At 38.8% G+C, this 17,254-nt stretch overlaps 1 protein-coding gene across 1 annotated transcript in view; it reads right to left on the bottom strand.

Annotated features, from left to right (window-relative positions):
- Positions 1-204: 204 nt before the first annotated feature.
- LOC126183725 (zinc transporter 2-like) overlaps positions 205-17,254 on the bottom strand; it is an 88,505-nt gene continuing 71,455 nt past the window's right edge. The window contains exons 6-7 of the mRNA XM_049925919.1: positions 16,183-16,423; positions 205-633 (exon numbers count right to left, since the gene is read on the bottom strand). Coding sequence (XP_049781876.1) covers positions 485-633; positions 16,183-16,423 — 390 coding nt within the window. The 3' untranslated portion in view covers positions 205-484. The remainder of the gene's footprint in view (positions 634-16,182; positions 16,424-17,254) is intronic.

Below are 17,254 nucleotides of genomic sequence, written 5' to 3'. Positions count from 1 at the left end.
AATTACTTTGATTTTCAGTTTTTGCTTCTAAGAGTTAAATTCCTGTCTTGTGTAATTGTGCTGTAAATTAAATAAATGACCCGAATCAAAGATTGTTGGATGCTGCAGTACCATTTGAGAACTGCTCATTTTTGCTGCACCTATAATTAAGCTCTAGGTACAAATTTAAATTGCACGGATGATGTGTTTTGATATAAATTTTATTCCACAATGTTTCTTATTGCTATTGATGGTTGAAGTACTACCAAATATTACACATCTGTACTTTCAGGTAAGAGCTCAAACTCATAGGATAAAATGGAAACAAAATATTACACTGAGAGCTATTTCATTCCATCAATGCCCATTTATTAAATAAGCAAACAATAAAAATATTTTGTACATATATTAACTTCCAGTTTAGTGCTGTGTGATCCTTTTAATTTCAACAAATATAATTTACAAAATTAAAAAAAAAGTAGAACAATTATTTTCAGCCTTTGTGTTATCTGGATAAAGGCTGACACTTTAAGCAACTGGCCATTGTCTCTGATGAAAATTCTTCAATCTGTATGGTAAGGTTATGTATTCCATATTTGTGCCTCATCTTATATGTTGCCCTTTCCAGCACTTTCACCGACTCCACTGATGAATCTATAACAAAATAAAACATTAAAAAAGACTTAATTGATAAACATTTAGAAATGTAAAGGAACATTTGTTTTTAACTGATTATCTCTGGAAAAAGGGAGGAGGATTAAAGTTAAATGCTGCATTAGTGAAAAGTTCATTTGAGATGGACTACAAGCTCAAAGAGGACACAAAATGGGGAAAAAGATTGAGAGTAATTATCATGACATTTGCCTTTATCAGTTTACAAAAATCAAAATCTGAATTGTCTTATGAGGACTTGAACACTGCTAAAATACTAGTCCAATTCTCATACAACTGGAATAACAATTTTACAATGTTGAAGTTACTTTTCATGTGCATAATATCGAATTTAAATCATTTCCACGAGAGTACGTCACAACAGACAGGCTTTAAGCAACATCAGCAACACACATCCACAAACTACGCCATGTGAATGTACCATTCAAGCAGTTAATTACTTTCACGGGGTTACATGACACATTCCCATAGCACATGTCAGAGTACACAAACTTCTTAATTATGAAATGATCAAAATCCACTGTGATCACATTGGGCATTTCTTCACCAAGATTTCAGGATGAACACTCCCTGCTTCTGGAAGGTGTCAACAGATATTGTGGCATGTATGTCTCCCGTTATAAAACACTCATAGATACAAGCAAATTTTATATTTCCCCCTGTCTTACTGCAACTCAAAATTATGTAAATGAACTGAGAAAATTTGTAGGTGTTCATGAATAAAAAAAATCACATGTGCAAACAATAACAGCAGCTGGTAAATAACACTGAATGCTTGGAATCAGAACAGTTACTAAATGTTAACTATGGTGCCTGGCATATCACTACTTATGCACCTCACTCATGCACATGGGGGTGAAGCTGATTCCTGCACATGGTGTCCTGCGTAGGTACCTGGTTTAGACTTTCAGGTAGTGAACTGAACATCAGCACTCCAGAATAATCCAATGGTCAATATGGGTAAAAAAAAATGCCCCTTCTCAGATCCACAACTATCCATCATCTCAATGAATACTGAAAGTCTTTCACCTAATAAGCAAGAATTATTAAGTCAGGTGTGTCATGACCAGCATAGTGATTTAATATGCATTCTGGAAACACACAGAGACTTGAGCCCCTGCTGTCCTAAAATCAAAGGGATGAGCCTAGTAGTTGAACATCCTCACTGACAACATGGCACTGCCACCTTTGTCAAGCCTCATATTCAGGTCCTCTCCATGGGAATATCAGTGGAAGAACATACAAAAATTCTCATACTAGAGCTGAGTAATTGTTCCACAACATCTGTGTATAAACCTACAGGCTCTGAATTTAGATTTGTGGAATTTACTAGCTTCCAGTACAATATATTAAGTTTGTGATTGGTGACTTAAGTAACTGTAATGCTGTATAAAGATACTCAGATACCGACAGAAGTGGAGAAGCTGTGGCAGAATGGGCAGGTTCTCATGTGACCCCAACCTACAACATGATGACAAACTTCCAGTATCATTCAACAGTGCAATATGGAAGCATGGTTCTAATCCAGATCTCATCCTTGTGAGCAAACAAGTATCCCAATTACTAATGAAATCAGTGCGACTGATAATTCCTTGCACATAACACCATCCTGTTATATGCCATATATATACACTGTAATCTGACCACAGACACTTCCTTTTCAAAGAAGGTATAATTTTAAGAAAGCTGAAGGGGAGAAATTCATCTCAGTGCTGGACTAGAGCATCCTTACTACTGATTCAATTCCAGACTTGTATGATGACTTTGCAAATTTTGTGAAGCATTGTTCTGTATCCGAATCCCATGAGGCTGCAGATAACAACACATAAAGGGACTGACTTCAGAAACTTAGAAAAATTTGGGAAACTAACCTGATCTCTTGAATAATGACACTCTGAGTAAAGAGACTCTGCAGGCTGGAAAAGATCTATTAACAGTAATTTCTAAGAACAAGGAAGTTGCTTGGTGTAAATTCATGGAGGAGAAAGATTTGAGCAAGCGTAGCCACAAAGCCTGGAAGCTTCTCAGTTGAGCCTGAAAACTACAGGGCAACATCCTTTTTGTGCAATCTGTTCAGAATTTTCTAGCGAATGTAGTTGATTGTTTGATTCATGTTGTAGAGCCAGTTCTAATACAGGAACAAGCAGGTTTCCGATCAGGAGAAAGCTGTACATTTCAGGACCTCAGTCTCACATAAGTTATTGAGAATGGTTCTGAAACCCAGAAAATTATAGACGTAGCTTTGATTCAACTGACAGCTGCTTCTGACACTTTCAGTCACTGTGCATTGTCACAGAACATCTATGGGATAATGGAAGAGTATGGTTCCACCAATATTGATGATGATGATGATGATGATGATGAAGTCCCATACTCCATGATGGAGCGTAGGGGAACGATGCGGGAGACCCGCACTGCCGTACTAGGCAAGGTCTTAGTGGAGGTGGTTTGCCATTGCCTTCCTCCGACCGTAATGGGGATGATTGATGATGATGAAGACGACACAACAACACCCCGTCATCTCGAGGCAGGAAAAATCCCTGACCCCGCCGGGAATCGAACCCGGGACCCCGTGCTCGGGAAGCGAGAACGCTACCGCGAGATCACGAGCAGCGGACCCACCAATAATATTTAAAGTTTATTCCAAAACAGTAGATTTTATGTGGTTTTCCACAGTCAGTGTAGTTGATAAGATGTCAAAGGAAATTGCTTACTACAGAGAAGTGCTCTTAACATCTACACAAATCACCAAACACAAGAAGTTTCCTTTATGTCGATGACCTGGCATTAGCAAGTCAAGGGAAATCTATAAAATGTTGAATTCCACCTGATATATGCATTGTGGGAGTTGTGTTTCTATTAGTATAACAATCAGTTTTGTCCAAACTTATCTAAAACTCAGTAGTGAGTTTTCATCTTAAGCACAATCAGACATGTCACAAACATAACGTCACATGGCATGGAATATAAGCAGTAAATATGCCCCTTCCAAAATATCTGGGAGTCACTCTGGATGTCACTCTGAAGTAAACGCAGCACTAACAATACAAGAATAAAGATGGAAGCCAGAAATAATATCTTTTGCAAGGCTGCTGGTAGCACTTGGTGCTCTAGACCACCAACTTTGAGAACGATAGCAACAGCAACATGCTACCGTGCTGCAGAGTATGCATGCCCAGTGTGGTACAAATCTACCCAAGCAAGCTTGGTGGTCAACATGCTAAATGAGATGTGTAAACTTACTATAGGCTGTTTGAAACTTATACCATTAGTAAAGCTTTATGAGCACATATGCATAGCACCTCCAGACATTCATCATGAATCAGCTGCTAACAGGAAGAACTCATTGGGCTCAATGTGAAACACATTCATTACAAGTGCATGTCTGAGTAGCCCCAAGATTGAGGTCCTGAAGAATTTTCATCAAGAACACTTTGGTCTTGCAAACAATAGCAAGGAAACAACTGTGGATTTCTTGACTTGACAAAAACTCCACCTGGCCTCTACCTTCAGAACTCCTCCCACCTCGGTCTGAACATAATTGAATCCTGTGGAAGTCACACAGCCATCTTCATTCTGGAGTTGGAAGATTCAGGAGTACCCTCCAGAAATGACACTTTCCTGTGGGTAACACCAACTGTGACTGCAGAGAACCACAGACCATGGAGCACCTTCAGGATTGTCAACTGTTATCTTACATCTTGTACAAAACAAGATCTTCTGCTTGTGACTCTGAGTGCAATTGAAGCAGCACAATTTTGATCAAGGGTAGTGCACCTTGATTATTCTTTCTTTAACTTACTTTTCATGGTAATAACCATCTATTTTATTTCTTTCTGACTTAAATAACCAATAACTCAACAGATTAAAAAGGATATGTTCCCTGACCAAAACTGATCTGCTGTGTATGACATATCATACGTTAAAAGTTTTTCTCAGTGAGGTCCTGAGACTCATTATACTTAGGATGACAGTGAGACAGAAAAGTGTCCAATTTGTAGTTGCTGAGGATGGAACAGCTGCTGCTGGACTGAAATACTCACAGTGAATCTTTAATTTTCATGTCTACAAACAGATCCTTTGTTACAATGAAGGCAAGTAGGAAATAAGACAAAAGTGGAGAACACATGTGCAGATAAAGGAGAGAAGCAGAGAAAACTGCAAATTATACATCAGAGACACTAAAGGAACATCTTATACAGTTAAAGAGACCACAAGAAACAGTATCAGCAGAATGTGAAAAAGGGAGGGGAAATTTGTAAAATGGAGCAAAATAAGGAACCTTCACAGCACACTCGACTTAGTGACTGAAATCACTGAAAGATGTGAAATGAGAAAGGAAACATCACATTATATTATAGTCACAAGGGAAACTGCCCATTGCACCCCCTCAGATTTAATGGTAAAACGGCCCAATGGAGAGCCTGTCAAAAATTGAACACATGTGTTGTTGTTGTTGTGGTCTTCAGTCCTGAGACTGGTTTGATGCAGCTCTCCATGCTACTCTATCCTGTGCAAGCTTCTTCATCTCCCAGTACCTACTGCAACCTACATCTTTCTGAATCTGCTTAGTGTATTCATCTCTTGGTCTCCCCCTACGATTTTTACCCTCCACGCTGCCCTCCAATACTAAATTGGTGATCCCTTGATGCCTCAGAACATGTCCTACCAACCGATCCCTTCTTCTAGTCAAGTTGTGCCACAAACTTCTCTTCTCCCCAATCCTATTCAATACTTCCTCATTAGTTATGTGATCTACCCATCTAATCTTCAGCATTCTTCTGTAGCACCACATTTCGAAAGCTTCTATTCTCTTCTTGTCCAAACTATTTACCGTCCATGTTTCACTTCCATACATGGCTACACTCCATACAAATACTTTCAGAAATGACTTCCTGACACTTAAATCTATACTCGATGTTAATAAATTTCTCTTCTTCAGAAACGCTTTCCTTGCCATTGCCAGTCTACATTTTATATCCTCTCTACTTCGACCATCATCAGTTATTTTACTCCCTAAATAGCAAAACTCCTTTACTACTTTAAGTGTCTCATTTCCTAATCTAATTCCCTCAGCATCACCCGACTTAATTTGACTACATTCCATTATCCTCGTTTTGCTTTTGTTGATGTTCATCTTATATCCTCCTTTCAAGACACTATTCATTCCGTTCAACTGCTCTTCCAAGTCCTTTGCTGTCTCTGACAGAATTACAATGTCATCGGCGAACCTCAACGTTTTTATTTCTTCTCCATGGATTTTAATACCTACTCCGAATTTTTCTTTTGTTTCCTTTACTGCTTGCTCAATATACAGATTGAATAGCATCGGGGAGAGGCTACAACCCTGTCTCACTCCCTTCCCAACCACTGCTTCTCTTTCATGCCCCTCGACTCTTAGAACTGCCATCTGGTTTCTATACAAATTGTAAATAGCCTTTCGCTCCCTGTATTTTACCCCTGCCCCTTTAGAATTTGAAAGAGAGTATTCCAGTCAACATTGTCAAAAGCTTTCTCTAAGTCTACAAATGCTAGGAACGTAGGTTTGCCTTTCCTTAATCTTTCTTCTAAGATAAGTCGTAAGGTCAGTATTGCCTCACGTGTTCCAGTATTTCTACGGAATCCAAACTGATCTTCTCCGAGGTCGGCTTCTACTAGTTTTTCCATTCGTCTGTAAAGAATTCGTGTTAGTATTTTGCAGCTGTGGCTTATTAAACTGATTGTTCGGTAATTTTCACATCTGTCAACACCTGCTTTCTTTGGGATTGGAATTATTATATTCTTCTTGAAGTCTGAGGGTATTTCGCCTGTTTCATACATCTTGCTCACCAGATGGTAGAGTTTTGTCAGGACTGGCTCTCCCAAGGCCGTCAGTAGTTCCAATGGAATGTTGTCTACTCCGGGGGCCTTGTTTCGACTCAGGTCTTTCAGTGCTCTGTCAAACTCTTCACGCAGTATCGTATCTCCCATTTCATCTTCGTCTACATCCTCTTCCATTTCCATAATATTGTCCTCAAGTGCATCGCCCTTGTATAGACCCTCTATATACTCCTTCCACCTTTCTGCTTTCCCTTCTTTGCTTAGAACTGGGTTTCCATCTGAGCTCTTGATGTTCATACAAGTGGTTCTCTTATCTCCAAAGGTCTCTTTAATTTTCCTGTAGGCAGTATCTATCTTACCCCTAGTGAGATAAGCCTCCACATCCTTACATTTGTCCTCTAGCCATGCCTGCTTAGCCATTTTGCACTTCCTGTCGATCTCATTTTTGAGACGTTTGTATTCCTTTTTGCCTGCTTCATTTACTGCATTTTTATATTTTCTCCTTTCATCAATTAAATTCAATATTTCTTCTGTTACCCAAGGATTTCTACTAGCCCTCATCTTTTTACCTACTTGATACTCTGCTGCCTTCACTACTTCATCCCTCAAAGCTACCCATTCTTCTTCTACTGTATTTCTTTCCCCCATTCCTGTCAATTGTTCCCTTATGCTCTCCCTGAAACTCTCTACAACCTCTGGTTCTTTCAGTTTATCCAGGTCCCATCTCCTTAAATTCCCACCTTTTTGCAGTTTCTTCAGTTTTAATCTACAGGTCATAACCAATAAATTGTGGTCAGAGTCCACATCTGCCCCTGGAAATGTCTTACAATTTAAAACCTGGTTCCTAAATCTCTGTCTTACCATTATATAATCTATCTGATACCTTTTAGTATCTCCAGGGTTCTTCCATGTATACAACCTTCTATCATGATTCTTAAACCAAGTGTTAGCTATGATTAAGTTGTGCTCTGTGCAAAATTCTACCAGGCGGCTTCCTCTTTCATTTCTTAGCCCCAATCCATATTCACCTACTATGTTTCCTTCTCTCCCTTTTCCTACACTCGAATTCCAGTCACCCATGACTATTAAATTTTCGTCTCCCTTCACTATCTGAATAATTTCTTTTATTTCATCATACATTTCTTCAATTTCTTCGTCATCTGCAGAGCTAGTTGGCATATAAACTTGTACTACTGTAGTAGGTGTGGGCTTCGTATCTATCTTGGCCACAATAATGCGTTCACTATGCTGTTGGTAGTAGCTTACCCGCATTCCTATTTTCCTATTCATTATTAAACCTACTCCTGCATTACCCCTATTTGACTTTGTGTTAATAACCCTATAGTCACCTGACCAGAAGTCTTGTTCCTCCTGCCACCGAACTTCACTAATTCCCACTATATCTAACTTTAACCTATCCATTTCCCTTTTTAAATTTTCTAACCTACCTGCCCGATTAAGGGATCTGACATTCCACGCTCCGATCCGTAGAACGCCAGTTTTCTTTCTCCTGATAACTACATCCTCTTGAGTAGTCCCCGCCCGGAGATCCGAATGGGGGACTATTTTACCTCCGGAATATTTTACCCAAGAGGACGCCATCATCATTTAATCATACAGTAAAGCTGCATGCCCTCGGGAAAAATTACGGCCGTAGTTTCCCCTTGCTTTCAGCCGTTCGCAGTACCAGCACAGCAAGGCCGTTTTGGTTATTGTTACAAGGCCAGATCAGTCAATCATCCAGACTGTTGCCCTTGCAACTACTGAAAAGGCTGCTGCCCCTCTTCAGGAACCACACGTTTGTCTGGCCTCTCAACAGATACCCCCCCGTTGTGGTTGTACCTACGGTACGGCTATCTGTATCGCTGAGGCACACAAGCCTCCCCACCAACGGCAAGGTCCATGGTTCATCAAGCATGAAAACAGGAAGAAGGTGTACTGAACTGTAAAAAAGAAGCAAACTAGAAACAGTGAATGATCCAAGCTCAAGATATGCAATATTGAGCGAGTTGCAAGAAGCACTGTGTCATGGTTGTGTGCTCACTGTGTTGGACTGCAAAGCGAGATATCCGCGTTCAAACCCTCTTGCCCCCCACCCCACCCCCGCCCCCTTCACCCTCTTCTTCTTCTTCTTCTTTTTTTTTTTCACAAAATTATAGATTTTCCGTCCAGTCACTGATGCATCTGTTCTCCTTCAGTAGTCTTGGCAGTTGCCATATTATACACTGATTATGGAACACGAGTCGTGGTAAGAATATATTACTGCCACAAGTAAATGTGATGAATAGCAAAAGCAGGCGAGATGCCGCATAGACCTCTCACAGACATGAAAAAAATGTGACCTATGTTACAACACATGAATTCAAGAGTCAAAATTTCCCAAACAGAACGCAAGAGTCATAACATGTGGTACTTGTGTAGAATAGGAGGTCCCATCCTTCACCCCATTGTTGCAAACAGATGACGTTACACCATGACACAAATTTAAATACGGTGAACAGATATGTCAATGATCAGATGGACAGTTCATAATTTTGTGAAAAAAAATTATGGGGGTAGGAGGAAGATTTGAACACAGATATTCCTTTTCGCAGTCCAACACCATGACCGCATGACCACTACACTTCGACTACTCATATATGCTCAATGTTGCACATTTTGCACTTAAACGGTTCACTCTTTTGATTTTCCTTTCTTTTTTCACAGTTCACTACACCTTCTTCCTGTTTTCATGCTTGATGTGTGTTCAGTTTTTGACTGTCTGCTGGGCCATCTTACCACTAAATCTGAGGGAGGTGCGATGGATAGTTTCCCTTCTCAGCTTGATGAACAGCGCCAAACTTGGGTTGGAGAATGTGATCGCTGCCATATTCTAAGCAGTATTATCAATGATGATGATGATGATGATGATGATGATGATGATGATGATGGTGATGGTATGATTTTGTGGGCACACAACAGCATGGTCTTTAACACTCATAATAAAACATAAGGACACGGGTGTGGAGGAATATCATAAAATGACTATAATGAGAACTGCAAATAAAAAACTAAAGAAAGACTTGGAAAACTTGAATGCGTGCGCGTGCACACACAAAAAGCAATGAAAATCACATTGCCAAAACTAACACACTAAAAAAAGGAAAAAGCAATGGAATGTATTAAAAGGAAAGTGCTGACAACTGCGCTTGGCTGATTGCTGAACCAGTCACTTTGCAATTCATTAAAATCTCCAGCCTAAAAGCTTTGGCCACAGTCCAGACACATCACAGAATTTTAAAAGTTTGAGCACACTCATCTCATAATCAATTAAAGTAGAGCACAAAGGCCCACTCAAATTTGCTTCCGCCTGCTTGTCACAAAATAAAATGCACCCAATTAAAATGTGGCATTTGCCAACTTGCATGCCACAGGCATCACAGATAAGGAGGTCCTCTCGCTGGAGTACAAAGCCATGTGTGAAGGGACAGTGTCCAATAATCATCCAGAGTAAATGATGCATTTAAAATTCTAAGCTTAGTTTAATGATATATTGCTTCCCATACTTATTTTCATGTTAGATTTTATGTTGTAAAACATACTGCAAAATGAAAAGCCAGTGAAGCCTTTCCATTACTCTAATGTCAAAAAACTCTTCACTACCAAAGGTGTCTCCATATGTATTGAGAACAGTATCATGAAAATAAGTTTCATCGAAGTGGCTGCTAAACAGTTAACTGGGGCAATAGATGCAGAAGAATATCAGCCAGTTCTGACTAAGTCTCTTAGATTACCTGCTCATCTATCACTGCATCTAATAAAAAAGTCCACAAGTCTACTGCTGGTTATTAGTGCCCAATGGGTGCAATATTTTGGCTGTCAGACATGTCACAGTCATTGGGTGCACTGATGAGCTGGCCTCCTTGGAGTACAAGGCCAACTTATATCCCTTAACCTAGGAGCTATCCTGTATGTGGTCCGCACCATGTCAGCCACCGTAGAGGTGACTGAACTGGAATCTGTGTCCAGCGGCACCCGACAGGGTGTCCCAAATGTGGTAGCAAGGGTGTAGTTACTCTGTCTGCCCTGGTTGCCAGAACGTTGTTCCCCGAGTGCCTTTTTAACTAAACCCACTGCTCATTCCCACACCTTGCTGAGATAAGTTTATCAGTACTCGCCCAAATTTTCCTGATAGCATGCCAGTGTACATACAATAAAAAAGCATTGGTTGCCTCTTTCCCCTTGACTTTGTCCATTTTCACAAACTGCAGTGTAGTGGAGGGGAACAGAGCACGCCTAATCTGTCAGTCCTTGTAACCGTTTTGTCTGGAACGCAGTTCTGAGGTTTCCACATCCTGAGAAAAACTCTGCATCTAAGGTGGTGCGCCCCCTATGTACTAATGTTTTTAGTACCCCATTCCGATGTGCAGAATGGTGGCAGCTGTCTGCATGCAAGTACAGGTCAGTGTGCATTTTATTCCGATACACACCTTGACCCAGAGTGCCATCGGCTCTTCTCTTGACCTTTATGTCAAGGAATGGTAGTCCTCCTACCTCAGTCTCCATAGTGAATTTGATGTTGGGATGAATGCAGTTCAGATGTGCAAGGAAGTTATTGAGTTTGTCACTTCCCTGGGACCAGATGACAAATGTCGTGTCTATATAATGGAAAAAGCAAGTAGGTTTCCATCTGGACGACTTCAAGGCTTCCTCCTGAAAGTGCTCCATATATAAATTATCAACCACAGGTGAGAGTGGGCTGTCCATTGTGACTCACTCTCTGTTTGTTCATAGTTATTGTTGCCATTAGCTAATTCAGTAACTTCATGATGTGACCTCTCTGAGTTGACGTGCAACATTAAATCCCAGTATGTTTTTCCATTTCTGCCAATCTCGGGCTCCCTGTTACCAACTGAATCCCGCTGTCTTTTTTAAGTCCCTATCCCATTTGTCTGGTGGTCTTCCCCTTGGCCCTTTTTATAAAGTGGGCTCCAATCTACTATTTGATTTGACCAAGTGTCATCCTTTCTTTGGGCCACATGACCAGTCCATTGTCATTTCAAGGTAATTCCTTTTTTCACTATGTCACCGAGCTTCATTGTATGTATGATATTTACTACATCTTTCTGTAGCCCAACACTGATCTTCCCATTCCTCTTTGAGCTGGCAGGAGTTTTCTGATAATAAATTCACCCATATCTCACAGCCGTAAGTTGTTATCGGTACTACACATTGGTCAAAAACGCTTTTCTTCAGCTCAGTCAACATCTTAAAACTTGAAAATTAAATAGTACCTTCCATAAGCCAATTTAACACATCAAAATATTTCTGGTTTTAAGTAATTTTTCGTGTTTAAAAGTTTACTCAGATAGATATGTTCCGTGACCACTTGTAGTTCTGTACTTCTAGCACATGCATTTCCTTCTGGTGTCAACTCATTTGGTTTTATCATAATTAGTTTTTAGACCAACATCAGAGCAGACTAATGCAAGTTTGCTAATTAATATTTGAAGTTGTTCTATGTTATTTGCAAGTAGAGCAGTATCATTAGCAAATCTCAGATTATTTAATTTCATTCACAGAACTTGGATTCCTTTTCTTTTCCAATTCAGTTTACACAAAGATTTTTCAGGGATACTGAAAATAGCCTTTGGAAAAATATAGTCAGCTGGTTTTACACCATTTTCAATGGGAAATTCACTGGTTTCTCCAACAACATTCACAAATGCTGTGGTGGTTTTGTACATGTTGTATACGATTTTAACGAAGCCTTGTTCTACTCTTTGTTCTGTTAGAGCCTCAAACATAGCTGGGGGACTGAGTCAATCAAATGCCTTTCCAAAATTTATAAAGGCAGGGCAAAGAGGTAGAGGGTAATCATTTTTTCGCGGAGAGTGAGGATGTAGTCAATTGTATTAAATCATGTGCAGAACCCAGCTTGCTCGATGGGTTGAGCCAGATCAAGTGTAGCGCTCAATCTGCTAGTTGAAATTCTAGTGAAAACTTTGTACAGTGAGGACACAAGACTGATAGGGCAAGAGTTGTTTATGCCCTTAGTACTACCTATCTTGTATATAAAGATTATTTTGGCTTTATTCCAATCCCTTGATAATCTTTCACAGTGTAAACAACTTGAAAATATTTCATCTAAATGTTTTACAGATTCCTCATCCAACAGCTTTAAAATACGGGCTGAGAAGTCATCACTACCTGGAACAGTTCCTATCTTCTTCTTGTGTTCTTTAATGCTCTGTCTCAGAGTGTTCTACAGTTCTGTGTATTCTCTCTTATCTTTGTCTCTTTCTGTTTTCCTTTTTCTTTTCTTCTCCATCATACATATAATTTGATTTCTCAGTTTCTGTGGTTGGTTTTGTGATTTACATAAGCCATCCACTTTTTCAGCTGTCACAATTAGTACCTTTGTTACTACTTCCGTTTTATATTATTTTAATTTTCCTCTTCATTCTTTCTTCAAAGTCATTTTTCCGTTCTTTGAGATTTAAAATTTCTCTCTTCCTATGAGTTTCAATCTTTCATTTTTCTTATTCACTTCATATTCAGCACTTATTAGTTGATGATCACTGTTTGTATTGAGCCTGTTCAGCACAGACATCTTTAACAGTTTGAGGCCTATTTGTGAAAATGAAGTCTATCTCATTTTTCACTTCAAACTTGGGTCCCCTCCAATTGTGACAGATGTTTCTTGACAAACGTATATTCATAATATGTGTTTTCATGCATTCTGCACATTGAACCAATCCCTCACATCTTGCATATATTCCATCTTTGTTGATAACTGAATCACCTTACTTCTGTATTACAACTTTGGCATTAAAGTCACCAATTAGGAATTTATGAAAGCAATCTCTCCGTTTTTTACAGGTTTCTTTCAGACACTCATTGAAGGATTCTATCTCTCCCTCAGAATGACTAGAAGTAGGTGCATATGCTTGAACTATTTGGATTTTATACCTTTCTGATATATTTAGGACCAAATGTGCAATTCTGCTTGAAGTTCCTTCTAATATTGCTATCTTTTCTTTGATGGTTTTGCTCACTAAATATTCAATTCCCTTTAGTTTTCCATTGTTCATACGATTCTCCATTAAATTGAAAATACGTAGAGGTCAAGACATGTCAGAAAAGGTTGGTCATCTTCCTGTCAAATTTATGATCAATGAACTCAAGTGACTCTCATAAAGGCACCCTCGTGAAAAGCAATACAAGTCAAAGCTCACCAGAATATCTGGGTCCTTCAGCCCGAAGTCATCTCTCAAAATCCACAGAATTGCAGATGTGATGTGGGTCTTTACCCACATAAGGGATTAGTATTTCTTTCAGGTATTTCGCCAGCAAATACATAGGAGCCTGAAGTTGCTGACAATGGGGCATAATGGGACTCCATCTTCATAGAATTTAGGGAGTCCGTAATGCCTTTGTGGTGCTGATGCTGAGTAAGTCTTTAAGAAGATCAAACAGCTGAAGTCATTAGTCTCCTATTCACCCCCATGACAGAAATAGTGTACCTAATCTTTCTGTGTGTAGAGTAAATTCTGTATGCAAGTGTGAGAAAGTATTCTAAATGTTTGCATAGTGTGTATCTGAAGTGGAACATGGGAACCAGCACACTACTCACCTAGTGGGATGTGGGTAACTGCCTAACAACCACATCCAGCCTGGCCGGAACACTGACCCCTCATTGTTAACCTCATTGTTTCATCTGGGACCGGCATACCTATGTGTCATGGAAGGGGTCCCATTAACATGCTTCTTGGCTACCCAGGCAGGTGGTCCTTGTGGTAACAAGATGCCATCTGATAAGGGCTCTAACATTTCTGAAGAGATGTTGTGTCAAGTATGTTGTGCTGAACTTTGCTAAGGTGACACCTCATATAAATTCAGTGGCAGCCAGGGGAATCAGGGAGCAGGGCAGCCTTGCCTTGGTATGTATGAGGAGCATTGAGAACAACTCCCAGGAACTATATCTACACTGGCCACTAATTTTAATCCTCTCCCTCTCCCTGTCCTCCCCAGGAGGCCAGTTTGTTAGTGAATATGATGATGATGACATGTCTGATACCCAAAATAGTGTGTCCATAGGACACTATGAACTGACAGTACACCTGTGGATTGTTTGACCGACTAATATCAGCCAGAGAAACTGAAGAATCACGTTGCCTCTAACAGTTTGTCACTTTTTTCTAGTTTGACAATTTCATGGTCACTCACTAATGTTTAAATTAGTCATCATTCACAGTGCTTCACTATAGTCCAATTTAAACTAGTTAGCATTTGACAGTGATCAGGCTTGATTGACTTGATCAGCAGTAAATCAATGGGAGCCTGCCATTGTCGGTTCCCACTGAACTGCCATTTCCACTGCACAAACCATTAATGTCTGCCATTTATTAGTTGGTTGTTGCAGTAAGGGATTTTCGTAGCGTTTAGTTTCGCATGCCTGACAATTTCTGATGGAAGTAGGCAAAAGAGCAGCATAAGAGAAACCCTTTAAACTTTATATTTGTTACAAGCTAAACATTAACAAAACTGCAAGAATAATTCCATCTTATGAGGCTTATACATATAAAACACAATGCAAAACACAACTTTTGAAAGGTCTGTTGTTGAGAGATATTGAGAGATCAACAGTTTTTGTGACTTGACATGATAAGTTTGAAGCTGTTTCCTGGACTGGAAATTTTCACTTGTATAAATAAATAAATAAATAAATAAATAAATAAACAAACAAATAAAAACTTAAAATATCTCTGAGCTTAATTTAGACTTTTTTACATGATTAGAGGCAGTACAGTGATTCATACCATTCGTTAATTTCACATTATTTCAGATTATTAAGTGATTTTCTAAAACCATGGAGAATGGAGCACTATGCCAACTGCCAGCAGACAGTAACTGTCATGGCAATGCCACAGCTTTGAACCTCGAAAGTCAGATGCCAATGAATTTGTATCAGATCATAATTACCAGAAAAAGTATTAGCTACAAACTGACATTACTATTCTCAAAAACTATTGGTTGTGTGTGTTGATGAAAGTTTGTGTAAACAATGTTGCAGGAACTAAGTGGAAAACACATCAACCTCACTGTATCTTCCACAACTGTACTTGTTCTGCCTCACACTAAAGGGCAAAAACTTCACATCTGTTAACCAAAATCAAATACACATAACAATACAGTAGGATAAGAAGGAATCTGATTTTGATCTTTTTTAAGATCCTATCTGTGTTGAAAAGTTAGTTGCACCCATTAAGTGGTTATTAGTTTGCATACACTAGCAGCTTTAATGTAATTATTTAACTACAGCACAAATGCATTGCATTGCAATATTATGAGATAATAAGTGAAATGACATAAGAAACACAGAGACCATTTAGAGATCATGTTTGTGCTTTAAGGCAACTAATGTCATCCCCTCTGCCTAAATTTCAATGTTTCCAAGATACCATTAACCAATTTCTGAACATTAAAAAATTGAATATTATACATGAGAAGGCTATAGTGTAAAGTGAGGTGGTGGCAGGAGTTAGGATGTGGTACACACACCTTCATAAATATACTATTACAACTAATGCAAGTGCATTTCTTTAGTACAACTCAATGATTAACAAATTAGATCACCAACCAAAGGAATATTGAATTGTCGTCTGTCCCAATCACAGCTCTCAATAGTTCCATTAATACACATTATATGTTTCACAAAAAATTTCTTACCTATAGCGAGATGAACAGTTAAAACCGCTTTGTTGACAGACAAGAGCCACACATGTAAGTCGTGTACATTCCGTACACCATCAATGTTGTTAAGTGTCTGCATAATTGTTTCATAATTTAGATGCTTTGGAAAACCCTCCAAGAGAACACGCACTGTTTCCATGAATACTGACACTGTTGTTGTCAACACCAGAATGGAAAACACAAATGTACATAATGGATCAGCTATCTTCGCCCCAGGCTGAAACAGAAAATGGTTATCATCTGCTAAATGATCATCAGCTGACAAGTGATATAAACAATTACAAATAATAATAGTGGACATTTATGAAGCCAATTAAATCAGCAGGCTTCTGAAAAAAAATTAACTCATACATGTATCCACATATTTTTAATTTATAGTTCAGCAGTTACAAAACAGAAATAAGATACAGTAGCTTTCACAAAGAGTATTTCCTTCATCCCTTTCTCTGTTCATTTTTTTTAATTTAATGTGCTTTGAAAGTCCCAGCTTGAGTATTTTATGTTTCAACTCTATACAAGTTGCTTAATTTTAATGGCATGCTGGAAATAACATAAAGACGTGCAACTGTTTTACATTATTTATCTGAATTTGTTTTTCGATAAGTTCTATCTTGAGCAAACACAATTTTTTCTCCTTTCTAGATAAACATGTTTTGCTGAAGTTACAGCATCATCAATTGGTTTTTAATTTTCTTTCTTGTTAGCACAAGCTGTGATGTTCTGTATTCTGAATTGTAGATTTTTTTCTTTCACATTTCCCCATTAATTTTCACAGTGAAAATGTACTTTTAAACTTGAGCTGTGTCACTGTTTACAAGCTACAGAAAAAAAGGAAAAATTGTGTTTCTCAACACGGAATAATCCACAAACAAATTTATTAGTAAGCCAACATGGATACAGAGAGTGAGCTTCAACATCAAGATGAATAATAGTTATCTTTGTTTCTTTTTTGGGTACTGTGTCAGATATGTATGTACATTCTCTGAAATGTTATGTTACCCTATTGTGTGCTATCACATAACCCTGACAGAGTTCTAAGATGGGATCT

Source organism: Schistocerca cancellata, chromosome 4 (assembly GCF_023864275.1).
Source record: "Schistocerca cancellata isolate TAMUIC-IGC-003103 chromosome 4, iqSchCanc2.1, whole genome shotgun sequence".
In the NCBI taxonomy this organism is placed as follows: Eukaryota; Metazoa; Arthropoda; class Insecta; order Orthoptera; family Acrididae; genus Schistocerca; species Schistocerca cancellata.
This window is presented reverse-complemented; position numbering and strand designations above follow the sequence as displayed.